We start from the raw sequence: 24,408 nt of genomic DNA, 5'->3' as shown, positions 1-24,408 counted from the left end.
CTAACTCTTTGTGGCCCCATGGACGACCCCATGGACTATACAGTCCTTGGAATTCTTCAGGCCAGAATACTGGGGTGGGTAGCTTTTCCATTCTCCAGAGGATCTTTCCAACCCAGGGATCGAACCCAGGTCTCCCACCTTGCAGGTGGATTCTTTACCAGCTGAGCCACAAGGGAAGCCAAGGTGACTCTGAAAGCCATTTGGAGAATCTTGTAGAGGCTGAGGCAGGGGAAGGCAGAGTGGCCCCTTAGATCTGGGCTTTGCCTGCATATTAGGAGTGAGGAGCCAGGTGGCCCTTCCTGCACCATTGGCCTCAAAATCGGTGCGCAAAGCAGAGTCTTTCATTCTAAAGTCTTGTCAATGCCACTGAGCAGGTCTAACTTCAGGATTCTGCCCCTTGGCCTCTTCTGACCTTGGCTGACTGGAACATGAGATGGATCCTTGCATTTGTCATCTCCATGGTGCTCAGGTGACCCCGAAGCCAGGCTCCTTTGCCTGCTGGCCTGATTTAAACCTGCCAGAACCTTCCCAGCGTGGCTGACTTCCCTGGGTCAGGCTGCATGGATGTCTGGAGTGTTTGTCTCACCCAGGGCTGATCTGGCTCAGCCCGTGGTCATATTCTGTCCCTGCCCAGGCCTTGGTGTTACAGGAGGACCCATGGCCTCTTGTAGGTGGGATCTGTGCCGTATTCTCAAGGTCTTCGTGCACGCCTCACCCTTACAGCTGTTCCCTGAGTGTCCACTGCAGACATCTCAGTAGACAGTTAAAATTCAAATGTAAAAAGTTCAAAGTATCTTTTAAGTTCCTTCTTACTAAGGGAAAAAAAAAATACAAAAAAAGGCATTGGAAGGTTAAGTTTTATAAAGTGCTCTGAACAGTGATAGGGTGTATGAAGACTCTAAAAATGCCAAGGAACTCTTGGAAATATGCTTGTTTGCTTGAGTGTCCTACTGATTGTGTACTGATGTTTCATTCTGAGGTTTTAGAGCCCCCACTCTCAACAGTCCCCACCTCCCAGGTTCTGTGTCAACAACAAGGGAACTGTTTTATAATGTGGCTGTGAAGCACACCAGTGCTCTGGAGCTGGGCATCCTGCATTCAATTAACTTTCCTATTTCACACCTCATCATTGCAGTGTGGCAAAGCTCTCCCTGGCCTTTCAAAGCAGGAGGACTGCTGTGGAACTGTGGGCACCTCCTGGGGCTTTCACAAATGCCAGAAATGCCCCAAGAAACCATGTAAGTGACGTTTCATCATTCTTTTGCAAGTTAATGTAGCATGTCTGTTTTCTTATGATGACTGTTTTAATGGTGAGACATTAGACTTCAAAGAAATCACATTGAATTGTAGAATATAGTACAATAATTTGCATTTCCAGAAACCTTGCAAGTCTGAGAAAGCTTTCATATCGATTTCTGCTTTTTAATAAACATAGTTATCGGTTGCCTTTTGTTCAGCTGGATTACTTTAAAGAAAAAATCTTTTAAAAGGGGATGTGCTATAAGTAGGCTCTATTTTCTAAGATGAAAGAAAAATAAAGTCTCTTTTAAAATGATAATGAAATGATAATGAAATGCTGCTATAAAAAATCAGCAGTTGTTAAGTTTCCTTAAATGTGTATTAATATCCACAACTTCTCTTGTAGTTTTTATTACGCTATAGGTTTTCAAATTTCACTGAAAAGAAAAGTAAAATAGAGAAAGGAATGATTGCTGATTTGTGAAAGAGAAGCTTAGTCAGAAGGACACAGTGCTTCCTCCCTTTTCCTCTTAGTCTCTGCTGTTAAACTATCACATTTTTCAAGACATAAATCTCTACTGACATCTGCATGCATTGATTAGTCTATAAAATTTGTTTTCCAGAACCTATTGATGTGAATAAATCCAGATTTACATCTTTCTGTTACTTTCTCCCCAGTTTTTGAATATAGTGTCTGCTCTGGATAATTGATTCCTAGTACTTTTTAGAAAGACAGAGATAGCTGGGTTTAAGTGGAGCTTTCCCTCTTCTTGTCATGTTTTTGCCAAGAAAGCAAGTGATATTTTTATATGTTGTCATCTTTTTTTTAATAGTTATTTTTTAATAGTTTATGCTGCAAGGAGTTTCTCATTTGCTTCCACTGGATAATTTTTATTTATCCTTTGTTAAACATCTGTTGATCTGAATGGTATTCTCAACTGCCTTTTAAAACCTGTTCAGTCTAGAAACTGCCCCTAAGAATCTCCTTTGGTCTGTCTTGTATACTATTCTTCCGTCATCATAAATGATTCTTATCTCTCAAACTTGTTCTCTAAATCTTTTGATGTTTAAAGTTAATTTAATTTTACTTTTTTCCTTGATAATTGCTCCTATCTTCCTTTAGAGGAATAATTTTTGGAAACACCTACTGAAGTTTCTGATAATTAATGAATTATTCATATAGAGGGGGAAAAATGGAGAAGGAAATGGCAACCCACTCCAGTATTCTTGCCTGGAGAATCCTAGGGACGGAGGAGCCTGGTGGGATGCCGTCTATGGGGTCGCACAGAATTGGACACGACTGATGCGACTTAGCAGCAGCAGCAGCAGGGGAAAAAACCCCATATAAATAAAGACATTCAGTACTGAGACATTGTCTCCAGGTAATTTTCTCTGGGTTTCAATAATGATTAGCAATGCGATTTCCAGTAGTGGGTTGAGTTTGATGGTCCCACCTCACTAAAAGATCTATCTACATAAAATTATCCTGACAAGCTGACCAAAGGGGCATCTAGGGGACGTTTTGTATGATTTCAAAACCATGGAGTTTAGGGTTAGGAAATGGCAACCCACTCCAGTGTTCTTGCCTGGAGAATCCCAGGGACGGGGGAGCCTGGTGGGCTGCCATCTATGGGGTCACACAGAGTCAGACATGACTGAAGTGACTTAGCAGCAGCAGACTTGAGTTTGACTCCCAGCTCTGTCATTTACTGTGAAGTCTTACGGACCATGAAACAAATCTATGTCTAAAATGTTGAAGAAGCATTGCCTTTCAAAAAATGTCTCCCCATCATTTGGGGGCTAAGTTTAGAATAGTATGAAGGTGAATATGTTTTCCATTGCTGAGTCTAAGAACTGAGGAACTGCTGCTGCTACTGCTAAGTCGCTTCAGTCGTGTCCGACTCTGTGTGACCCCATAGACGGCAGCCCACCAGGCTCCCCCATCCCTGGGATTCTCCAGGCAAGAACAATGGAGTGGGTTGCCATTTCCCTCTCCAATGCATGAAAGTGAAGTCGCTCAGTCGTGTCCGACTCTTAGCGACCCCATGGACTGCAGCCTACCAGGCTCCTTTGTCCATGGGATTTTCCAGGCAAAAGTACTTATCTTTTATTTTTCTTTTCCATTTTTTCCCTTCTCTGTGTATCGTTTGCTTATTTAGCTTCTCTTTCCTCTTATTTCCAAAGCCCAAAGTTGCAAGACAGGGACAGAAGTGAAGAGTAAAGGGAATCACAGTATTGCATCATTTTCTATCTGGAATTGTATCATTTGGGGATAAATTCAATACTTTATATGGTTTTGTTAGCTCTATATTTTAATGTTGATAATAGTTTAAGTAGAAAGTAAAAGCACAAAGTTGCTATCACTTTTAACTAATGAAAATAAGGTCTGTATGGGTTGATCTAATGCATAAATTGAAGAGCAACATGGATTATGAATGAAGTAAGCTATTGACATCTTGACTTCAACTCCGTTTATGCCATCCTACCATGTAGTCCACTCCCAAGAAACACGCTCAGAGTCATATTCGTCCTGTGTCATTTAAAAAACTTTCTTTGCTTATTTTAAAATTGTACTCATTTTGGAAGAGAGCAGACTTTTCTTGCGGAGAAGGCAATGGTACCCCACTCCAGTACTCTTGCCTGGAAAATCCCATGGACGGAGGAGCCTGGAAGGCTATGAGGTCCATGGGGTCGCTGAGGGTCGGACATGACTGAGCGACTTCACTTTCACTTTTCACTTTCGTGCATTGGAGAAGGAAATGGCAACCCACTCCAGTGTTCTTGCCTGGAGAATCCCAGGGACGGGGGAGCCTGGTGGGCTGCCGTCTATGGGGTCGCACAGAGTCGGACACGACTGAAGTGACTTAGCAGCAGCAGCAGCAGACTTTTCTTGGCTTTAGAAGCTAGGGTTTTGTGCTCCATGCTTCCCCTCACCCGCCACCACTCAGAGTAGTTTTCAAGTGGCTCTTATTTAATGTTTTGAAGGTTTTGTTTAGCCACATACAGAAAGGCCTTTCATTGTTGATCAGTTCTTACTGTGAAAACTTAGTTTTAAATCTGCAAATGATTTCATTAAAGAGTCTGTAATCTATTAAAAATGTACTTGGTATGAACAAGTTGCTTGTCCTTTAAACATTTTTTGAAGAAAATTAGCATCGAATTCTAAGCAGAGGAAGACTTTAAGATCATCTGGTCTGGCTTTCTGCCTTGAGGTAAATGACTTAATTTTTAAATGAGATAATAATCTCTCTTTTGCCTTTGAACAATTCACAGACAGAGATCTCACAGTCTCTGGAGGTAACGTGTTACAGGGTGGCCTCGTTAAATGGGACAAGACTGGACATGTGGCCAAGGGGCTGAATGGGTGACTCCCCACATACCAATTTTTTCCTTTTAACCCACTATTTCCAGATTCCTCACTTTGACCATTTTCTAGCAGAGGAAATAAGGCAAAGAAAGGAAGTAATAGAGGAGAGGAATGAGAGTAGTAAATACTTAATGCTATTCCTTAGTGGTGAGAATAAAGACCATGTGTTGGGGCAAAATAATTTTATTTTTCAAAGGAAAATTTCCATTTTACTTGGAACTTTTTTGTTTCACTGCTTGTTTAGGTCTTCTAAGTCGTTTAACCATTCAGCCTATTTTCACAACAGTCCACTATTATCTTAATAAAAGAATACATTATTGCAGGAAGCAATGATATCTGTGCATACTTTTGTCAGGCCCTACGGTAGGCATTTTGTATAAAGTATCTCTATACTCCGCAACAGCCCTGACTTATTCAACAGTTGGGAATACTCCCATTGTACAGAATTCCATTTGGGACCCAGAAAGCTTGTCTTTCAAGGTGGCAGAGCTGTCAATAGGCAGAGCCAAGATTTGAACCTAGGTCAAACTGGTCCTGGAACTTATGCCAAGAAGTCTCTCAGGTATCACAGTAGGATGTCAAAATTTCAGTGGCTAGGGTTTTGTTGGTAAATTGGTGGCTTCAACATTTGACGGGTTGAATTTTCTGAGTGCTGGATCAGACAATGTATCAGAGCAGCTCTTTACATCTCCTAGCTTCCTTTAACACCTGTTCTTCTCAGCTGCATGGTAGAGAGAATCAGCTTATACTAGAATATGTGAGCCTATAATTAAAGTGAACATATAGTTTATTATCTAAACTGGGGAACTTTTCAGAGTGAAGTGGAGTGCTGTTAATGAACCTTGATGGAGCAACAGGTATCATCAAGGACTATCCTAGGCAGACCAGGATGTCTAATCACCCTCTCTGAATTTATAAGAAAATTCAACTGCCAGTAGTTAATCACTGGGGAGGAACTGAATTTTTTGGTAAGAGTCACTAATTAGAAGAAAATATAGAACAGTTTTATGGTTTTTGAATGAACATAAAGATTGACAACTAATTGAGATTTATGTCTGTTGCAAAACATGAGATATACTGAAAAACAAAGGAAAATGGATATACATTGGGTTGATATCTTAGAAGTAAGATCACTGATGCTTTATATCCCTTTGCTTATCACATACAGTAGTTTAGGGTTGTAAGAATTTAAGCATGTAACAGCATTGTTTCTTTTTTACAGCTTATCATGGGTATAATCAAATGATGGAATGTCTACAAGGTTATAAACGGGTTAACAACACCTTTTGTCAAGGTAAGATCAGCTGTGAATTCACTGGTGTATGAGCTCAACGGTTGTTTTGCTTTTAGAAACTTGAGTTTTTTTGCTGTGTTTTGCTCATTAACCCAGCTTGTGAAGGTCACACAGAGAACCACCTTTTGCTCACTCCATTTAGGAAAAAGAAGTTTAGTGTATGGTTGCTAGAATTACATCACTACCATTTAAACTTTATGGAACTTCCCCACCCCCACCCCCCATCTATTGGTGTTGAAATCCATGGCAGATTGGATTACATTATGGAGTGCACGATCCACATGGGGTGTGTGCACACGTGAGCACATGCGTGTTCCTACAAGTATTACTTCTTTACTGACATATGATTGGGCCACAGAGTTCCCTTTCTTCTCTCATCAGACTGTTTCTGGCTACTCAAACTATTAAGGTATTAAATATCAGAGCAAACACATTTCTTTTTTTTTTTTAATTTTTTAATTGAAGGATAATTGCTTTTGTTCAATCTATATAGAAACATACAAGCAGTGGGACCTTCAAAAATCCTTTAGTTCAGTGTCTGTGCTTTATGAGTGAGGACATTCAAGTCCAGACTGGTTAAGTGACTTTTCTGTGGCCAAATACCAGTGCCTAGCTTATAGTACCCATATATGATAGCAAATTTCATTTCATTTACTTTGGGAGATGTTCAATCAGTGCTCTTAATTTCCCAGTACATGTCTAGGATGAAGGTGGTGGTAGTAACTTGGAAATATGTGTACTTTGCAATAAACAGAGAAAGAGCTTTCAAGAGTCTTATTGAACCAAAATCCATATCAAAACGCAGCACATGTCCTCTGACTTGTGGTCTGAGACTCTCTATCCTTGACCAGTATGTGTTTATAGGGACAGAGCAGATTAATGTAGTGTTAACAATATTTAGGTTAATCCCTATCAAAATGGTTCAAGTCATGGGAATATCTTAATTATCTGAGAATTCTCTCAAGTGAATTGTCTCTTCAATATTGCATCTGTATAACTTTTATGATTTAAAGAGCTTTTGCTGACTTCGAAAGAATCTTCTTTTGAAATGCACATAGATATACCACGTCTTTAAAACGTTTTCCTTCAAATATTTTAAGCCCTCATTGTAGATCAAAGAATGTTGGCAAAGGAGAGAGTGCTCAAGATGCTTTTTGAGAAACATCTGCAAACTTGTAGTACTACTAGGGATATGGGAGTAGCAGATTAATCAACATTATGTAATAATCAGTAGAATTTCGGATATCATTAAAAGTTCATACTGTATGGGTAGAAGGTTGAACTAAATGGGTGGAAGAATGAATAGATGGCTAAATGTATATTCTACCATATAAACCAAGTTGTTCGACTGAAGAGAAATATAAACCAAGTTGACTGAAGAGAAATATAGTGGCTACCTTAGAAATATGCCTTTAAATGTTTAGTCAACTGTCCTACAAGACTTATAAATTACTTCAAAAGCTAAAGTCAATAGCCTGGAGTTATAAGGAGGCATATTTATAACAACTACGTGCAAACCTTTTCTGTGGATTAGAATTCCCCATCATTGTAATGAAATGCTTTTGGAAGTACTGAGTTTCCAGCACTTAGGAGTGATCCAACAGATCCCTAATAGCTGATGGCCCAGGATGCTACAGGGGGGATTTTCCTGAACAGTACGTGATGTTAAATGACTCTGTCAATTTATTCTGATAGCAGTATTATTCTGTCACTTGGGATAGAGGTGTTGTGCATGAGAAGAAAGAAATGACTGGTCTGTCACACAAATTTTAGACCGTAGACATGTAGTTTCCTGAAGTGTTGCTTTGATTAGGTATATCTGGACTCTTCATTAAGCTGTAGAAAGAGGAGGATCCATATTTATACCTCAGCATTCTAAGTCTGCATGACTACTTGTTAGAAACTCTCCAGAAATGTCAGATGCTCCTAATTTCTCTGAATGTCAAATGATGAAGAGTTTACTCATTTTCTTGGGGTGGGATAGGATTTGGACATTATTAATCCCAATTAGGAACTGAAAGAGAGTACCCAGGATCACAGAGATAATGAGGAGGCCCAGCCAGGATTAAATTCCCAAGCCACCTCTGTTTCTGTGTGCAGCATGACCTCTTTACCAATTTTGTATATATCTGTTAAGTATTACTAATGTAAATATGATATACTATCTGCTTTGAGAACTAATAGAAGTTAATGAAATTAATATTTGATTTAATAAGAAAGGATGGTTATCTAATATATTCTTTCTACTGGCTGGTTCAAGGTTTTAACAGTTCATGTTCAGAAAAATGCCACTATAGAAGTGGAAGTGAAAATTTGCAAGTAATCATTTGTCATCTCATTTAGCAAAATAAAGTGGAGAAGCCTTCAAGTAATTCCCTGAGGATTTTAGTCTTTTCCTTTTCTGGTTTGGTTGGTATGGAGTGACCTTTAACAAGTTTTGTTCATACTGAGCATATCAAATGGTTCCACCTCAGTCACACTGATGTTCAGTAATGCCGAATCCTGGCTTATGTTTGTCTTAGGAGAATATTTGCAAAACAATGTTGTACTTTTTGGCATGAATTCTGGAGTGAAATATCACAGAAAATTCTATTTCATGGTGCCTCAAGAAGGCACTGCTAAATTACACTACAGAGTAGATTGACTCATAACATCATATGACTTCATTCATCATAATCTATTACATTACTTTTGAGTGAAGGGCTTAATTTCATCCCCTTTGTGATATTGGCCACTAAACTTAGGTAGAACTTTCTCACATTACATATGTACACTTGGATTTTCCTAGAGCCTTGAAGCTCTTTATTTTGAAGTTTTTCAAAAGAAGCCCGTTAACCATCTAATTACTTGTGCGTTCCACATTGTTCTTAGAGTTTAATGTCTTCTCAGTTTACAAAGCACATTTAAAATTAAAGTGATTAATAACTAAAATTGCATTATTTCCTTCACCTAAGTGAATTAATGCCTGAAACAACTTTTCATAACGTGTACTCTGTAACAAAGAGCCAACTGTGCACAAGTTAATTTGAGAAGCTTTCAAATAATTGCCCTAAAAGTTGGATTTTCCCCTCCTTTCTAGTGGTGCTGCAATTATGTTTTCAAAGGAATGATTTATTGCATATACACACATGGAGCTCTAAAACCTGCCCTCACTACCCTCAACATTTATGGAATTGTTATAATTTGCTTCATTTATAAAAACAAATAATTCAATTAAAATTTCTGGTGGTTATCTAGAGCAGCATTTGTCATTTCATTATTATGCTGAAGGTTTGATGTAGAATTAGAATTAAATGAAGAAATACCTCATGGCAGTGATCATAGGAACTCCTGTTTCATGGTCTTCCTTGGTGGCTCAGATGGTAAAGAATCTGCCTGCAATATAGGAGACCCAGGTTCAATCCCTGGGTCGGGAAGATCCCCTGGAGAAAGAAATGGCTACCCACTCCAATATTCTTGCCTGGAGAATCCCATGGACGGAGGAGCCTGGTGGGCTCTAGTCCATGGGGTCACAAAGAGTTGGACACGACTGAACACTTGACTGTCACTTTGCCATGAAATAAATGTGTTCTTAAAAATTAGGTGTAAATCTCACTTCTAGAGTTGGGTTCTGAAATTACTTGGGGACCAGTCTATTCAATGAAATCTTTTATTTAAAGCAAATATCTCTCTTAACATTCTAAAATCACCTGCCTCTTTCATTAGTTTATAGCTCTGAAATCAACCTACTGTTTTCTACATTTTTAGCATGTGCTGAGGTGCTATGGGCAGTGCCAAAATACATAGCTAGACAGTGTCTGTGCTTTTAGAATCCAGTGTATGTATATTTCTTTTTCATGAATCTTGAAATCTTTAAAAAATATCCCATAGCCCGTAAACATGAGTTGGCGGGGCACTCCTGAACTACAGACTGAGGATATGTGATGAATGATGAATAAGACATCAGTCTTGCCCTTTGGATTTAGTGTAATTAAATCAGTTTGAATCAGCAGGATGTAATTTGCTTTGTTCAGTCATCCAACTAGCTGAATTTCAGCTCACTCCAGATGAGCCCGTTAAAGCAAATATAAAAGAGCTGTCCACATAACTTTCTTTTGGCTTGATTTTATTACACTGGTTGTTCTGCTCTAATAAAATAAAATTACAAAACAGATACACTAAGACACAATAATACTCTACTAAAACTTTCACTGCAGGACTTCTTTTTGCTAGAAAGTGCTCCGAGGTGCATCTGGAATTGACTTGTATTCAGACCACAGAAAAGATAATGCACTCCCCCTAACCCCTACCCCCGCCCCGCCCAGGGGCATACCTCTGTCATTAAATGAAACTGACCAGTCTTGATGAATAGTCCATATAAGGAAGGTGTACATGGAACTTCTTGGTTATAAAGAGGTTGTCTGGACTGTAGCTTACATTTCAGGCCTCTTAAGTGAACATAAAAAAATTGCTGTGACTGCACTATGGTGAATATGTAGAGGGAGACTGGTCTTTGAGTGCTTTGCTGCTGCTGCTGCTGCTGCTGCTAAGTCGCTTCAGTCGTGTCCAACTCTGTGCGACCCCATAGATGGTAGCCCACCAGGCTCTGCCGTCCCTGGCATTCTCCAGGCAAGAACACTCGCGTGGGTTGCCATTTCCTTCTCCAGTGCATGAAAGTGAAAAATGAAGGAGGCTAGAAAGTACAGGAAAGACCCTCAAGTAAACTGGCTTGGCTGGAGAAAAGAATTGGCCTGTGGTATACTGCTGGGTGAAAACAGTAGGGTGAGATACAGTGATACTTAATTTTAAGACCAGTTTCTTATTTTTTTAATGATTAATTGCATGCATCATTTGTAATATGACTTGTGGTACATGCTGAGGAAACAGTTATTGGATTTACACTTCTTTTAATGTAGAGATGTCCAAAGACCATTATGACAACAGCTTGCATATTTAAAAGAAAATGGATTTGTGATAACTTTCTTGGAAAAGAGATTATCATTTTAGAACTATTTCCAAAGGTATAGTTAATGGAAACAACTTTTTTGGTATGGCTAATAGTTAAATGAGTTTATTGAGATGGTATCAGTTTTTTTCACCCAGCGTTGTTTCTTGTATCCTTGCTTTCTGGGTTCATGTTTTCTTTTGTGATCGGATTGTCAGATAAAATATAGGACGCCCAGTTAAATTTGAATGCCAGGTAAACTGCAAATAATTTGGGACATATATTTTTAAAGTATTAGCTTGTATGAAATTCAAGCTTAACTGGCTGTCCTATATTTTTACTTGCTAATTTATATTTTGAGATCACAGCCTTTAACAGTTCTTTAAGTGAGAATCACTAAGAAGTATATACTTTACATGCCTGAGAATATCTTTATTTTGAACTCATTCTGTAATGAGAGTAATCAGGTATACAATTTTAGGATAACAGTTATTTTCCAGCAGTACTTTTGACCTACAGAATACCACTGGATTTCTGACTTCTTTTTGATACTGTTTCCTTAGTAGAGAATGGTTCTGTCTTTGGAGATCATCTCTTAATTCTTTATGTTCTGTAGTTTTACCATGATGTGTCTATATGTGGATTTATCTTGATTTTACTCAGTAGGCAGAGTGTGTTGTCCATCTGAAGACTCCAGTCTTTCCTCATATTTGAAAAATGATCAGATGTTATCTCTTCAGATGCTGCTTCTCCACCGTGCTCTCCAGCTGTAACTCCTTTTAGACAAGTGTTGGAGATTCCGTTTTCAATGTCTCTCGTAACACGTCCTTTGTCCTTTTCTCCTCTTGTCTCTTTTGCTGCTTTATGCATAAATACCTTAGTTCTGTCTTCCAGTTTTCCAATTGCTGCTTTATTATGCCTATCTAGATTCTACCCTATCTGTTACACTTTTTATTATAAGATTATTTTTCATTTTTGAAATCTCATTGTCATAGCTTATCTATTCTTATTTCATTTTTTAAAAATGTATTTATTCAACATTTTAAGCATGCTGAGAAGTTTAGCTGGATTTCAGCTGCTGAGGAAGGAGTGTTTTCATAGATACATTTAATTTGTTACCCTCAGTTGATAGTATCCTGGCTTCTCTTGGTGCTTTCTAGACAGTAGACCCAGAGTTTCAATGGCTTCCCTGTATCATGTATTAATATTTTAGTAATTCTTATATATTTAGAAATAGGGGTGAGTGCCAAAGCATGAACTTACTATGCTACTTTAAAAAAAAAAGTGTTCATATCAGGACTGAGGTTTTTAATTTTTTTATTTAAAGAAATCAATATCAGAATGTGATTTCTAACATATATATAATAAATTGTTTTTCTTTGTGAGTATAGAAAAGCTTTTCAGAGGACTTCAAATTATATAATTAACAGTTATCCTCAGTCTTTTTTTATCTGTTGTAATTATGCAGCCCATCAACACAAGTTTATTCACCATCTGGCAGTCACGCATTCCTTTATTTTATGGATATTTAATGACAATTTAAGTGGGAGCACTCTGAGAAGTATATTAACACTCAGTTCATACCCTTAAAAAAATCACTGTTCTCACAAATAATTAAAAGGCATCATGTCAGTCTATAACATCAAGGCAGCATGTAGTAAGCACTGTAAGAAATGAACCGGATACTATGCAGTGTCAGAGGAAATTTCCCATTGAGTTGGAAAATCAAAGATGGCATTTACACCAGTGGGGATGGGTGAGACTTGTCAAGGTATTTGGGGGTGGAGGCAGGCTAAATTCAAAATCGGTTTGGTACAGTGCCTCAGGCTAGTGAGTGTCAGCTTCTTTCAAGGTTTTATTTTAAATACATGCGAAGCTGATATATTTTGTGAATTAACTTTTAACTTTTTTGATTCCCCCATTGACGTTTTTGGTTTCCTTCAAAGAGTTTGGATTGTGACCAAATATTCATGGATGTCTTCAGAGACATAAATGTTTCTGAAAAGTTAAATGTCTTCAGATTAGTACAGTTGCCCTTCTTATCTGTGGGTTCTGCATGGAGATATGGGGGGCTGCCTGTCTTACGCCCTTTGATGTCAGGGACTTGGGCGTCTGCAGATTTGGAGATCTTCACGAAGAGAAACGAAGAGAAGGGGTTCTGCAGCCAATCCCCCAGGGATACTGGGGGACGACTGTGATGAGTGCTCTGGATTCTTCCTCCCCTTTCCCCACTTACCCATCTTCCTCAATCTTCCTTCCCTCTCTCTCCCCCACTGCCTCTTTCAAGGCCCACTCAACTTGTTCTGGGCCTTATTGCAGTGATGGTGTCAAGGAACAAAGTAGACAGTGAAGAACTGTAGACATAATTATGCTCTTAGTGACAGTGAGCCTGAAACATCTGGTACTAAAAGTGTGCTAAGTTCACTAGCACTCCAACCCAGCTTAACCTTGTTTTTGTTTTTTAAAAAACCTTTATATTGGAGTGTAGCTGATTAACAATGTTGTGATGGTTTGAGGTGGATAACAAAGCAACTCAGCCATACATATACATGTAACCATTCTCCCCCAAACTCCCCTCCCATCCAGGCTACCACATGACATTGAGCAGAGATCCCTGTGCTGCACAGACATCCTTGTTGCCAGCTTGACCCTTAACCTAAGTTCTTCCTCTGGTAATCCCAGATCCTCACCCGACTTTTCCCCAGACTTTCTCCAGAGGTGAACTAGCTGGGCCACCTGCTGCTCTAATGACTGTTGATTTTATTTATGTGATGCTTTTCTCCTTATGGAAACACTTGGATAAAAAAATTTGATAACTTTCTGTTTACTGAAAGTGAAAGTAAAGTCTCTCAGTTGTGTCCGACTCTGTGTGACCCCACGGACTGTAGCCCATCAGGCTCATAATAATCAATTTCCTTTTTGGTTATTATTGCCTACACATTTTTTTCTCTATGTATTTTGCTAGTGTTTATTGAATGCCTGTTTAGTGGAGTTGTTGGGTTGGGTGCTCCAGCTATGTCACCATTCTCACAGTAACCCGGTGAGATAGTGCTATTTTTCTTTAAACTTGCAGTGAAACTGAGCCCTGAGTCTCCAAGAAATTAGTAATGGAAGGTGACATACCTGGAGAGTGTATGTATGTATGTATGTATGCATGTATGGAGAGTGTATGTATGTATGTATGTATGTATGTATGGAGAGTGTATGTATGTATGTATGTATGTATGGAGAGTGTATGTATGTATGTATGTATGGAGAGTGTATGTATGTATGTATGTATGGAGAGTGTATGTATGTATGTATGTATGTATGGAGAGTGTATGTATGTATGTATGTATGGAGAGTGTATGTATCCAAGGGTCAACCTTGGCTGCCTGGCTCCCCACTTTGGGCTACTAACATTTAGGTAGTAGTCTGTAGTACTTTTTAAGGTGGTTTCTATGTTATCAATTCCTGACAACAACTGCATCTGCTTGTTACAGTTAGAAAACCGTGGCTTAAAGCCTTGCTCAATAAGCAGCAGTGCTGGGAGGGATAGTAATGCTCTCTGATTCTTTTAGTCTTTAGGTTGTACTAGCCTGTTCCATGCTTTCAGTAGTTTGGTTTAGAAATCAGAGTTCTCCACACTTCATTGTTTATTTTCATAGCAAATTTTCTGGTTTTCAATGTGTCTTCTTTGTAGGTAAAGTGTTTTTCTCTTACGTTATTAGCACTGTGCCTTAGTTTTATCCTGAAGCCCTTAACTAGCAGAATGTTGGTGATCTAGAGGGTATTTATTTAACCTCGCATTCCTCTTGAGCACTCCTCCTGAGTCTCTCCCCTTCCCCTGCAAGTTAACAGTTACTTTGCTAAAACAATCGTGTGTTTCTCACGCTGCTGGGGACAGCTGGACAGTTCTGCTGACCCAGGCAGGCTGTGGATGATCTCAGCCGGGCTCCATCTAGGGTCTGTGATCAGCTGATGGTTGCCTTATGCTGGATGGTCCAGGACAGCTTCAGTTGGGATGGCTCAGCTTTCTTCTCATCTAAAACTTTTCAGGCCTAGATTTGGAATTTACACAGTGCCACTTCAGCTGTATTCTAGTGGCTGAAGGAAGTCATAAAGCCAACCTACACTGAGGGAGTGGGGAAAAGACTCTACTTCTTACTGGGAGAAACTACAAAGTCGTATAGACAAGGATACAAAGAGAGGTAGAGAATTGGGCCTATTTTAGAAATCATTCTGTGACACCTTGACGGTTTATGTCTTGCTTGAGAAAAAAGGAAATGAAGATCTTTATTTGTATTACTGGGAGATCGTGTGTGCGTGCTCAGTCGCTTCAGTTGTGTCTGACTCTGTGCGACCCTATGGACTGTCGCCTGTCAGGCTCCTCTGACCATGGGACTTTGCAGGCAAGAATACTGGAGCCGATTGCTGTGCCCTCCTCCAGGGGATCTTCCCGACCCAGGGATCGAATCCAAGTCTCTTATATCTACCTGCTTTGGCAGGCAGGTTCTTTACCACTAATGCCACCTGGGCGGTCATTTTATGTTTAAACTCAAGAGGCCATGTTGTTGGTGAAAAAAGTCTGATATTAGAAATTATGTAGTTTATTACATAGTTAATTTTTGTTAGTAGTGTAACCAATGTATAGAACAGTGAAAATCCCAGTGAGTGAGTATCACAAAATGAACATAACTGTGTACTTACCACTCAAATCAAGAAATAGAAGATCCCCTGCACCCTAAAGCCCTCCCTCTGTCTCTTCTCAGTTTTTACCATATCCCCTTTTTTCAGAAGTGGCCACTGTGCCAACTCTTATAAGCATAGATGTGTTATCTTTTTTATGAATTTTCAAATTATCCAGTATGTTTCGTGACTTCTTTCACTTAACAGATGTGGCCAATACTACTTTTTCTTAACATTCAGAACACTGACTAGTGAAGTGGTAATATCCATCGATGTTTCCATGTAAAAGCTTTTCAGTGCCTTTTCCTTTCATTCTTCTGTGATTTTGCAGTTTATGCAACGTTCACTACAGTTAGTGTTTTCTCTGTAGCTCCCTTTAGTTCCATTATCATAAGGGAATTGATTGTTGTGATGTTTCTTTCTTTCCCGGAGGAAATAAGCAATATGGAAAAGGTCAGTTTTCATTCTAATCCCAAAGAAAGGCAATGCCAAAGAATGCTCAAACTACCGCACAATTGCACTCATCTCACACGCTAGTAAAGTAATGCTCAAAATTCTCCAAGCCAGGCTTCAACAACATGTGAACTGTGAACTTCCTGATGTTCAAGCTGGTTTTAGAAAAGGCAGAGGAACCAGAGATCAAATTGCCAACATCTGCTGGATCATAGAAAAAGCAAGAGAGTTCCAGAAAAACATCTATTTCTGCTTTATTGACTATGCCAAAGCCTTTGACTGTGTGGATCACAATAAACTGTGGAAAATTCTGAAAGAGATGGGAATACCAGAACACCTGATCTGCCTCTTGAGAAACCTGTATGCAGGTCAGCAAGCAACAGTTAGAACTGGACATGGAACAACAGACGGATTCCAAATAGGAAAAGGAGTTCGTCAAGGCTGTATGTTGTCACCCTGTTTATTTAACTTATATGCAGAGTACATCATGAGAAACGCTGGACTGGAAGAAACACAAGCTGGAATCAAGATTGCCGGGGAAAATATCAATCACCTCAGATATGCAGATGACACCACCCTTATGGCAGAAAGTGAAGAGGAACTCAAAAGCCTCTTGATGAAAGTGAAAGTGGAGAGTGAAAAAGTTGGCTTAAAGCTCAACATTCAGAAAACGAAGATCATGGCATTCGGTCCCACCACTTCATGGGAAATAAATGGGGAAACAGTGTCAGACTTTATTTTTCTGGGCTCCAAAATCACTGCAGATGGTGACTGCAGCCATGAAATTAACAGACGCTTACTCCTTGGAAGGAAAGTTATGACCAACCTAGATAGCATATTCAAAAGCAGAGACATTACTTTGCCAACAAAGGTCCATCTAGTCAAGGCTATGGTTTTTCCTGTGGTCGTGTATGGATGTGAGAGTTGGACTGTGAAGAAGGCTGAGCACCGAAGAATTGATGCCTTTGAACTGTGGTGTTGGAGAAGACTCTTGAGAGTCCCTTGGACTGCAAGGAGATCAACCAGTCCATTCTGAAGGAGATTAGCCCTGGGATTTCTTTGGAAGGAATGATGCTAAAGCTGAAACTCCAGTACTTTGGCCATCTCATGCGAAGAGTTGACTCATTGGAAAAGACTCTGATGCTGGGAGGGATTGGGGGCAGGAGGAGAAGGGGACAACAGAGGATGAGATGGCTGGATGGCATCACTGACTCGATGGATGTGAGTCTAGTGAACTCCGGGAGTTGGTGATGGACAGGGAGGCCAGGCGTGCTGTGATTCATGGGGTCGCAAAGAGTCGGACACGACTGAGCAACTGATCTGATCTGATCTGATAGGAGAGTAGTGTGGGTGAAAAAATGAAACTTAGGATCCATTATTGTTGCTATGTATTTGGGAAATTATAGTAGAAAATAATAGGTATGAACTAAGGCTGGAGTCAACCAGACTTGATAATTAAATTACTCAAAGTACTTAAAATGTTTAAAATTCTTTTAACTTACCTATCAGATTCATCTCAGAGCTGTGCTGTATTTAGTGATTTAATGCCAGAAATTGTGGGGGTGCTTAATGTGATGCTGAATCATGTTTTGCAGTAGTGATGACCAAAGCAATTGATATGTTTTACTGATTTGAAGGTGTTATTTTACTGTCCTAGAGATTCTCTTGGAACTCCTGCTGCTCTTTGTGGTCTAAATAGGTACAGTATTTTGGGTAAGAATTTAAACAGTTTTGATCCAGACCTGAGTATCATTTTAGCATTTAAACTCAATTTGGGACCCATTCCCACCCATTGTAGAATCATTTTCTAGTGTGTCCTCTTCCTATGCCTCTATCGCTGGGATAGGACTCAAAAAGGAAATGTCTGTTTATTTTATTCACTTTTCCTCAGGGAAGACAGTGGTGAAGTGAGTCATTAGCACATTGTATTTTCCAATAGCTCTCTTTGACCTTAATCTCTGGAGCTATAAACTCAATGGGAAGATGCCTGTTGAATCACGAGTGATGAGGAAAGCCCATGATAGATATGGTACTATGAATGTTTCAAGGAGAAATTAATGTAGTGTCTATAGATTATAGTCAGAAATCCAAGACCAGCAGAGATGTGCATCTTCCATGTGTAGCACACATGTATTGAGAAATAAATGCAAACTGTTTTCTGGGCTCTAACAGTTCTTTTTATCATGCTACTCTGCAGACAGAAGGATTGGGAGGCAGGGAATTGTTCCACAGTAGTTTGCTTCCTTTGGATGAGTCCAGTGATTGAATCCATCCCATGATAGAGGATTTCTGTTTTTTTAATTTAATTAATTAATTTTTGGCTGTGCTGGGTCTTCGTTGCTGGGTGGGCTTTTCTCTTTTGTGGGAAGCAGGAGCTACTCCGTGGTTGCAGTGCATGGACTTCTCGTTGCGGTAGATTCTCTTGTTGTGGGGTACAGGCTCTAGGGTGTGCGGGTTTCAGTAGTTTTGGTTCATGAACCCTAGAGGACAGGTTCAGTAGCTGTGATACATGGATTTAGTTGCTCCACTGCATGTTGGATCTTCCTGGATCAGGAATTGAACCTGTGTCTCCCGCACTGGCAGGTGGGTTCTTTACTACTGAGCCACTAGGGAAGCCTGATGATTGTTTTATAAACAACTGCATCAGGGCCCAGGTTGAAACAAATACAGCCACAAGGAGACCCATATAAGTTTGTGGGGCTGACCCAAGAGAGCAGCATTTCACACAATTTGCTCCACAAACCACCAGTTCAGCTAGATGTTAATAGATGGTGTGTGAAAAAAGAGCCCACAGCCAAATGAGTGGAGAACACCAGGTTAAATAGAGAAAGCCAAGAGTCCTTGCCAGAGAATGTCTCAAGGTCTTTAATGTGCTAATTATACAGAATATGTCAATCATATTTGATTGATTTCTCAATCATATTCGACCACAAAACCCTTCTTTGGGCAGAAGTCTCACAAAGCTTGTGTTTTATGTAAAATACCTTGGGTAAAATTGCTCTAGAATGTTGATCTTCAAATATTTTTTTGTTGCCTTGTCTCCTACTTTGAAAAATGTAGATGTTCACACATTTTTAACCTGACATCTACATTTTGTAAATCAAAAATTAAATGGGCATAGGTAGATTCATTTTTGACATTGATATTAGATATGGACTTTAAACGCTTTCATCAAAACTTTGGAGCAGCAGAGTTGGCTTACTTAATTTATAAATAATGTCTGTCATCTAACATAATTGGCAAAACCAGACCTTCTTATGAAAGAGATCAGGCTTATCCCTTGTCCTGGGACTCTGCTTCAGGAAAGAGATTTGTGAATTGTGACAGTGTATCTAGAGAGATTCCAGATGAGTAAGAAGTGTGCCTTGGAGGGAAAGTAGACACTGAGTAAAGGAGAGAAAGGAAAGGAGATTGGCTTATGTGGTTTTAGAGCACTTCTAGACATGGAAATGGCAACCCACTCCAGTATTCTTGCCTGGAAAATTCTGTAGACAGAGGAGCCTGGCAGGGTACATACAGTCCATGGGGGTGGCAAAGAGACGTGCCTGAGTGACTGAGTGCAGAGAAGGAAACGTGTGAAGGCTTAAGATCTAGAAATGGATTCCTTAAATGAAAGTATTTAAGCATATGTGTCCCCTGTCACTTGCCTTCAGGGGTATGTGTACCTGGTGTGAAGCTGCTTCTGGGAAAGAAGAGGGGCAAGGAAGGATTAAAAATTACATATGTGCTCTTAAGAGAGTGAACTCCTCCTTTCTCTAAAGTAAGTGATCCCTCTTGAATAGCCATATGATCTGTCTGGCTAAGAAAAGTACTTACCTCAAGAGGTAGTTTGTTGTCTTTTTTTTTTTTCTTTCTGCTTTCAACTGGAAGTCAGATTGCTGAATTGTGGTGGAATTTCTGCCCATCAGCAAAAATTGAGTAGACACCGCAGAATCTCCACAGTGCTTCATATTTTCACAAAGTGCAAAGTGCAAAGATCTGCATGTTCTATTCTCACCTTGTGCCTAATTCCTGTTGGTTACTGGACATGCCTCATTTCCTGGATAAACGTGCGTCACTAAAAAGGCAGTAAATTAGTACTCGGTTAAAGATACATACTTTCCTGTAGGAGCATGGATACATAAAAATGTGTTTATTTCCCACAGGGTACTTATACTAGTCATGATATATACTCTGCAGTAAATGTCCTACTTTATTTATTCCTTGGCATTTTTAACTTTGGCAACTGACAGATTGTTGTGAAGTCAGGATATTTAAACTGGAAGCAACTTTGGGGATTATCTGTGTTGTGAGAGAGGAAAGTGAGCTCAAGAGAAAATAAATGACTTACTCTGGGTGACATAGTTTAAGATCCTAGTTACCAGACTAGGTCATACTGAGATATTTCTCCTGTTAGATTTCCCCATTCTCCCTTAACCCCTTTTCTAAAAAAATAAGAGCTTGGACCGAGTTATCTCTCTAAGCTGAAAATAACTGTTATGTTGCTGTTGGTCCAAAATGGTTCCAAAGTTCCATTGAGAGAAGGTGCGCTATACAGATACAAAAGATGATGATGACGATCCTTGCTTCATTGTACTGGGTTATTGTATCATTCTTGGGTGCTGAAATGCTGAGGCTGGGTTACATTTGGTTGTTTAAACAGTCTCTTGTTATGCATACCTCCCAATATGCAATGCTGCCAATGTTCAACCCTTTTAGATTTATAAGAAGAGCAGTTTTGTATTAGTGAACTTGATAAGTGGCCAGAGGTTCATGGGAGGCTGTACTGGGCAGAGAATGCTATAAATGTTCTAAGTGAATGGAGAAGTATGTAAATCATACGAGCTGTACCCCTTCCCTTGGTTTTGCCTTCTCTAAAGGTGCACAGTGGGCTGGAAGAGTTTCTCCCTTCCTTTTTGCATCTGTAAGCGTCTAGACTGCCCACCACCGCAGCTCAGATGGACATATAGGAGTGGGTGATGGCTCTGAGTGCCAGTTCCTTCAGCCATTCATTTTGACCTTCATTCTTGAACTCAGTAAACTGTGGTTTTTTTGCAAGTGGTTACACCATTCTTTCAAAGAATAGAATTCCACAGTTGTCCAGAGAAATTTGGTGGTCCACAGAGGGAAACAATGACCAAATTCATTTGTTTACCATTGTTTTGGTTTTTTTTTTTAGACTAAGCACTACAGTACTTTCAATTTAATCAGAACACATTAAAGGAAATTGGCTGTTCCTAGAGAATATGACACTTCTGAAGCAGTTATATTTGTCAAATGTAAATAATTTATAGATGTTATAATCAAGTTAGAAGTTTTTATTTAATTTTAAATAAGAAAATAGCCCAAGGAATTGTAGTATAAATAGAATTATAATTCATAATGGGTCAGTTACATTCCATATAATTGTTAAACTTTGACCTGGTAATGCCTTCTCTTAGCATAATTCTTAAACCACTCACATCCAGATAGTTCACTTTCAGTTTTGTTCTTAATGCATTTGTGAATCTTTACTTTCCTTTAGCTTATTTAAAACAGGGAGGCCTGGCCTTCTGTAGTCCATGGGGTTGCAAAGAGTTGGACACTACTGAGTGACTAAACTAAAGAGCTTGAGTACCTCAGAAAGTCATTTAGATAATTGCTCATGTTTCATATTAATCCTGGAGTTCTAAATTAAAAACAATGGGGCATAAGTTTTTTGTCCTTTTTTTTCTTTTAAACACAAAGGGTATACCCTATCTAGCTACCCACAATCCTCTCAAGAACAAAGCAGGGGATAGAAGAATAAAGTGGCAAAGATAAGAGAATTTCTATCCAATTTTTAGATGTGAAAAATTTGGCATATTAGGAATGAACAGTATATGAATGGAATACTTTTTAAACTTTTATTTGTGAGTTGTTGAAACCAGAATGTGATTTTTCACAGAAATAATGTCAGTGATGTTCAAATTTTCTTGACAAATACCAACTTAGAAGTTCTGTTTTTGAAGCAGATGTAAAGGAACTGTCTTGCTTAAAAGAGGTAGGCAGGATGCCCAGGCTCCTGGGATGGGTCTGCAGATCACAATTAAATCTGATGAATTTACCTTAGAGTCCTGGTCAGACATGGTGATGCTAGGACTCTGGTCTTGCAGATCACAAAGCACACAGCCCCATACTCAGCAATCTGGGGAACCTAGTCTGTTTTGCTTCTTGCTCAGGCTGGAGAACCTCCTCAGAGATAGTAGGAGACCATCCAGATGTAGACAGTGTAGATGCTGAGTTGAGCGAATGAAACCCTCCAAATCCTGTCATGGAACCACCACTTGCCTCCACCCCATCATTCCTCAGACAACCTCACTTCAAAATGGTCCTTTCTGTGCTTATAAGCTCATATTTTCATCCCCTCTTTGTATGTTTTTCAGTGAGGGCATTATTGACAATTTTGGCAGAACAGTTGTTTGTCCAGGGGGACTAACCACAGTTTGTTTAGCTTAGTGTCCACCCAGTGAGTGCTCCCCAGCCCTTGGAACAAGCATATCCTCCTCTGAGAATCAACTGATTCTCCCTGAGCACTAAGAGTGAAGCTATCTTAACTGACCTACAACATTCCTATAGGTATTTACATGTTAGAAGAGATTGCTTTTCCATCTAAGTGGCTAATTAATATATGAAAAGGAAATGCAGGTCTAAGCCACTATGAGATAACACTACATACTCTCTTGATGACTAAAATGAGAAAACCGACAATAACTTGAGGATGTGGAGCAGTTAGTACTGGAAATGGAACTTGACATAATCGCTTTGGGCAACTGTTTGACAGTATTTACTAAAGTAAGCATGAGCCTTGTTTAGTAACTCAGAAATTTTACTCCTAGATATGTTCCCAAGAGAAATCAGTACCTGGGCCTATCAAAAGATATATATATCTTTATATATGTATGTGTGTATATATATATATATATATATGTTCACTGGTGCATGGTTGGAAATAACCCTCCAAATGTCTGTCAACAGTAGAATGGTAAATTAACTTTGTGCTCAGATAATAAAATATAACAGCAATTAAAAATGAACTGCATGCAGCAACATTGATGAATCTCATAAGCATAATAATTAAAAGTCAGACAAAAAAATGTTAGTGATATTTACTCTGTATGAAGTTTAAGAACAGGCAAGACTAATAAATAATGATGGAAATCAGAATAGTAGTTACCTGTTGGGGCAGAATAGTAGTTACCTGGAAGGGCCATGAAGGAGCCTTCTGGGGAGTGAAATGTGCTAAGTAATGATGTTGATGGTGGTTACACAGTATTTGCCCACACCATATACACATACCCAGTTGTATATATACATGCAAAGAACTCATGTAGCTGTATACTTAAGATTGATATACTTAGCTTTTTATAACTTTAGAAAGAAAAAATCTTGGAAATTTAATTTCATTTATGGTATTTTAGAGAATGTGATAAAAATAAATTGACGCAGCTTAGGGAAACGGGAGTTTATCTGGAAGCTATTAGCACGTGTCCATGCTTCTGAGTTTCTGGAGCCAAAATTAGGGGAAGTGGTGTTGCTAGTGCTGGCGGCACAAGCTGATTAGAATAGAGACGATAAGAAAAGGAAAAGTGTTACATGATTCCTCTTCTTCATTCTATTTCTTCCTGTCTGCAGCCATAGTGTTTTTGATTATGTCCTAACTTGTGTCCTCCATTCCTATGGCATCATGGTCGAGGCGGTGGACAATGTTAAGAGTCAAAAAGGGGACGTTGGAAGAGGGTACAGGGCAGTGGTTGTGTATCAGGTATCTATGTCTTGGGGCGGAGAGGGCGGGAAACACGACTTTAACCTGCAGGGAGGTTAGCCAGCAGGGAGGCCCTGACAGGACTGTCATAGAAACTTCCAGGTGAGGGGAGCTTCTGGGTCCTAAGAGGTAAACATGGATGGTGTAATGGCGCAACCGATGATTAGGAGTCAAGTCCACTCTGAGAAAGAGGAAGGCTGATGATCACACCATAGTGGGAACATGAGGGGAAACGGAGATTTTTGTCCAGGTTTTTTGACCCAATCGACTGGTTACCCGCATTTGAGGTTTAAGTGGGGACGTACATAAAGGCTTTGCGTGTACCAGGCCCACCTCAACTTGACACTCTTCCTGCTTCTTTATGGTGCTTCTCTTAAGGAGAATGAGTTACAGGGGAATGTTCTCAATTACGTGTTGTGCATAAATGTGCTTTATAGTAAAACACAGACTCTGATCAAGTATAAGATGGATGCTAGACCATATGCTGGGCCAGGTGTCATCTAGCTGTACCAGCTTCCAGCTGGATGCAAACCTGGAATGCTCTAGAATTTATACAACAAATATGGGTTGTCATTTGAATGTCGTTGAAAATGTCATATTGTCACTGAAGTTAAAAATTGCATATGTTGGGTAAAATACATCCATATACATGTTTTTGGCTACTTTGAATATGAAATATAAGCAAATAATGATTTATTTCA

General features: G+C 39.4%; 1 protein-coding gene across 12 annotated transcripts in view; it reads left to right on the top strand.

The window, feature by feature from the left end:
* LTBP1 (latent transforming growth factor beta binding protein 1) overlaps window positions 1–24,408 on the top strand; it is a 456,910-nt gene that overhangs the window by 260,738 nt on the left and 171,764 nt on the right. For all 12 annotated transcript variants that reach the window (XM_070379745.1, XM_070379744.1, XM_070379747.1 and 9 more), the window contains 2 exons: window positions 1,136–1,238; window positions 5,829–5,900. In XM_070379745.1, coding sequence (XP_070235846.1) covers window positions 1,136–1,238; window positions 5,829–5,900 — 175 coding nt within the window. The remainder of the gene's footprint in view (window positions 1–1,135; window positions 1,239–5,828; window positions 5,901–24,408) is intronic.

The sequence above is a fragment of the Bos mutus genome, chromosome 11 (genome assembly GCF_027580195.1).
Source record: "Bos mutus isolate GX-2022 chromosome 11, NWIPB_WYAK_1.1, whole genome shotgun sequence".
Lineage (NCBI taxonomy): Eukaryota > Metazoa > Chordata > Mammalia > Artiodactyla > Bovidae > Bos > Bos mutus.
This window is presented reverse-complemented; position numbering and strand designations above follow the sequence as displayed.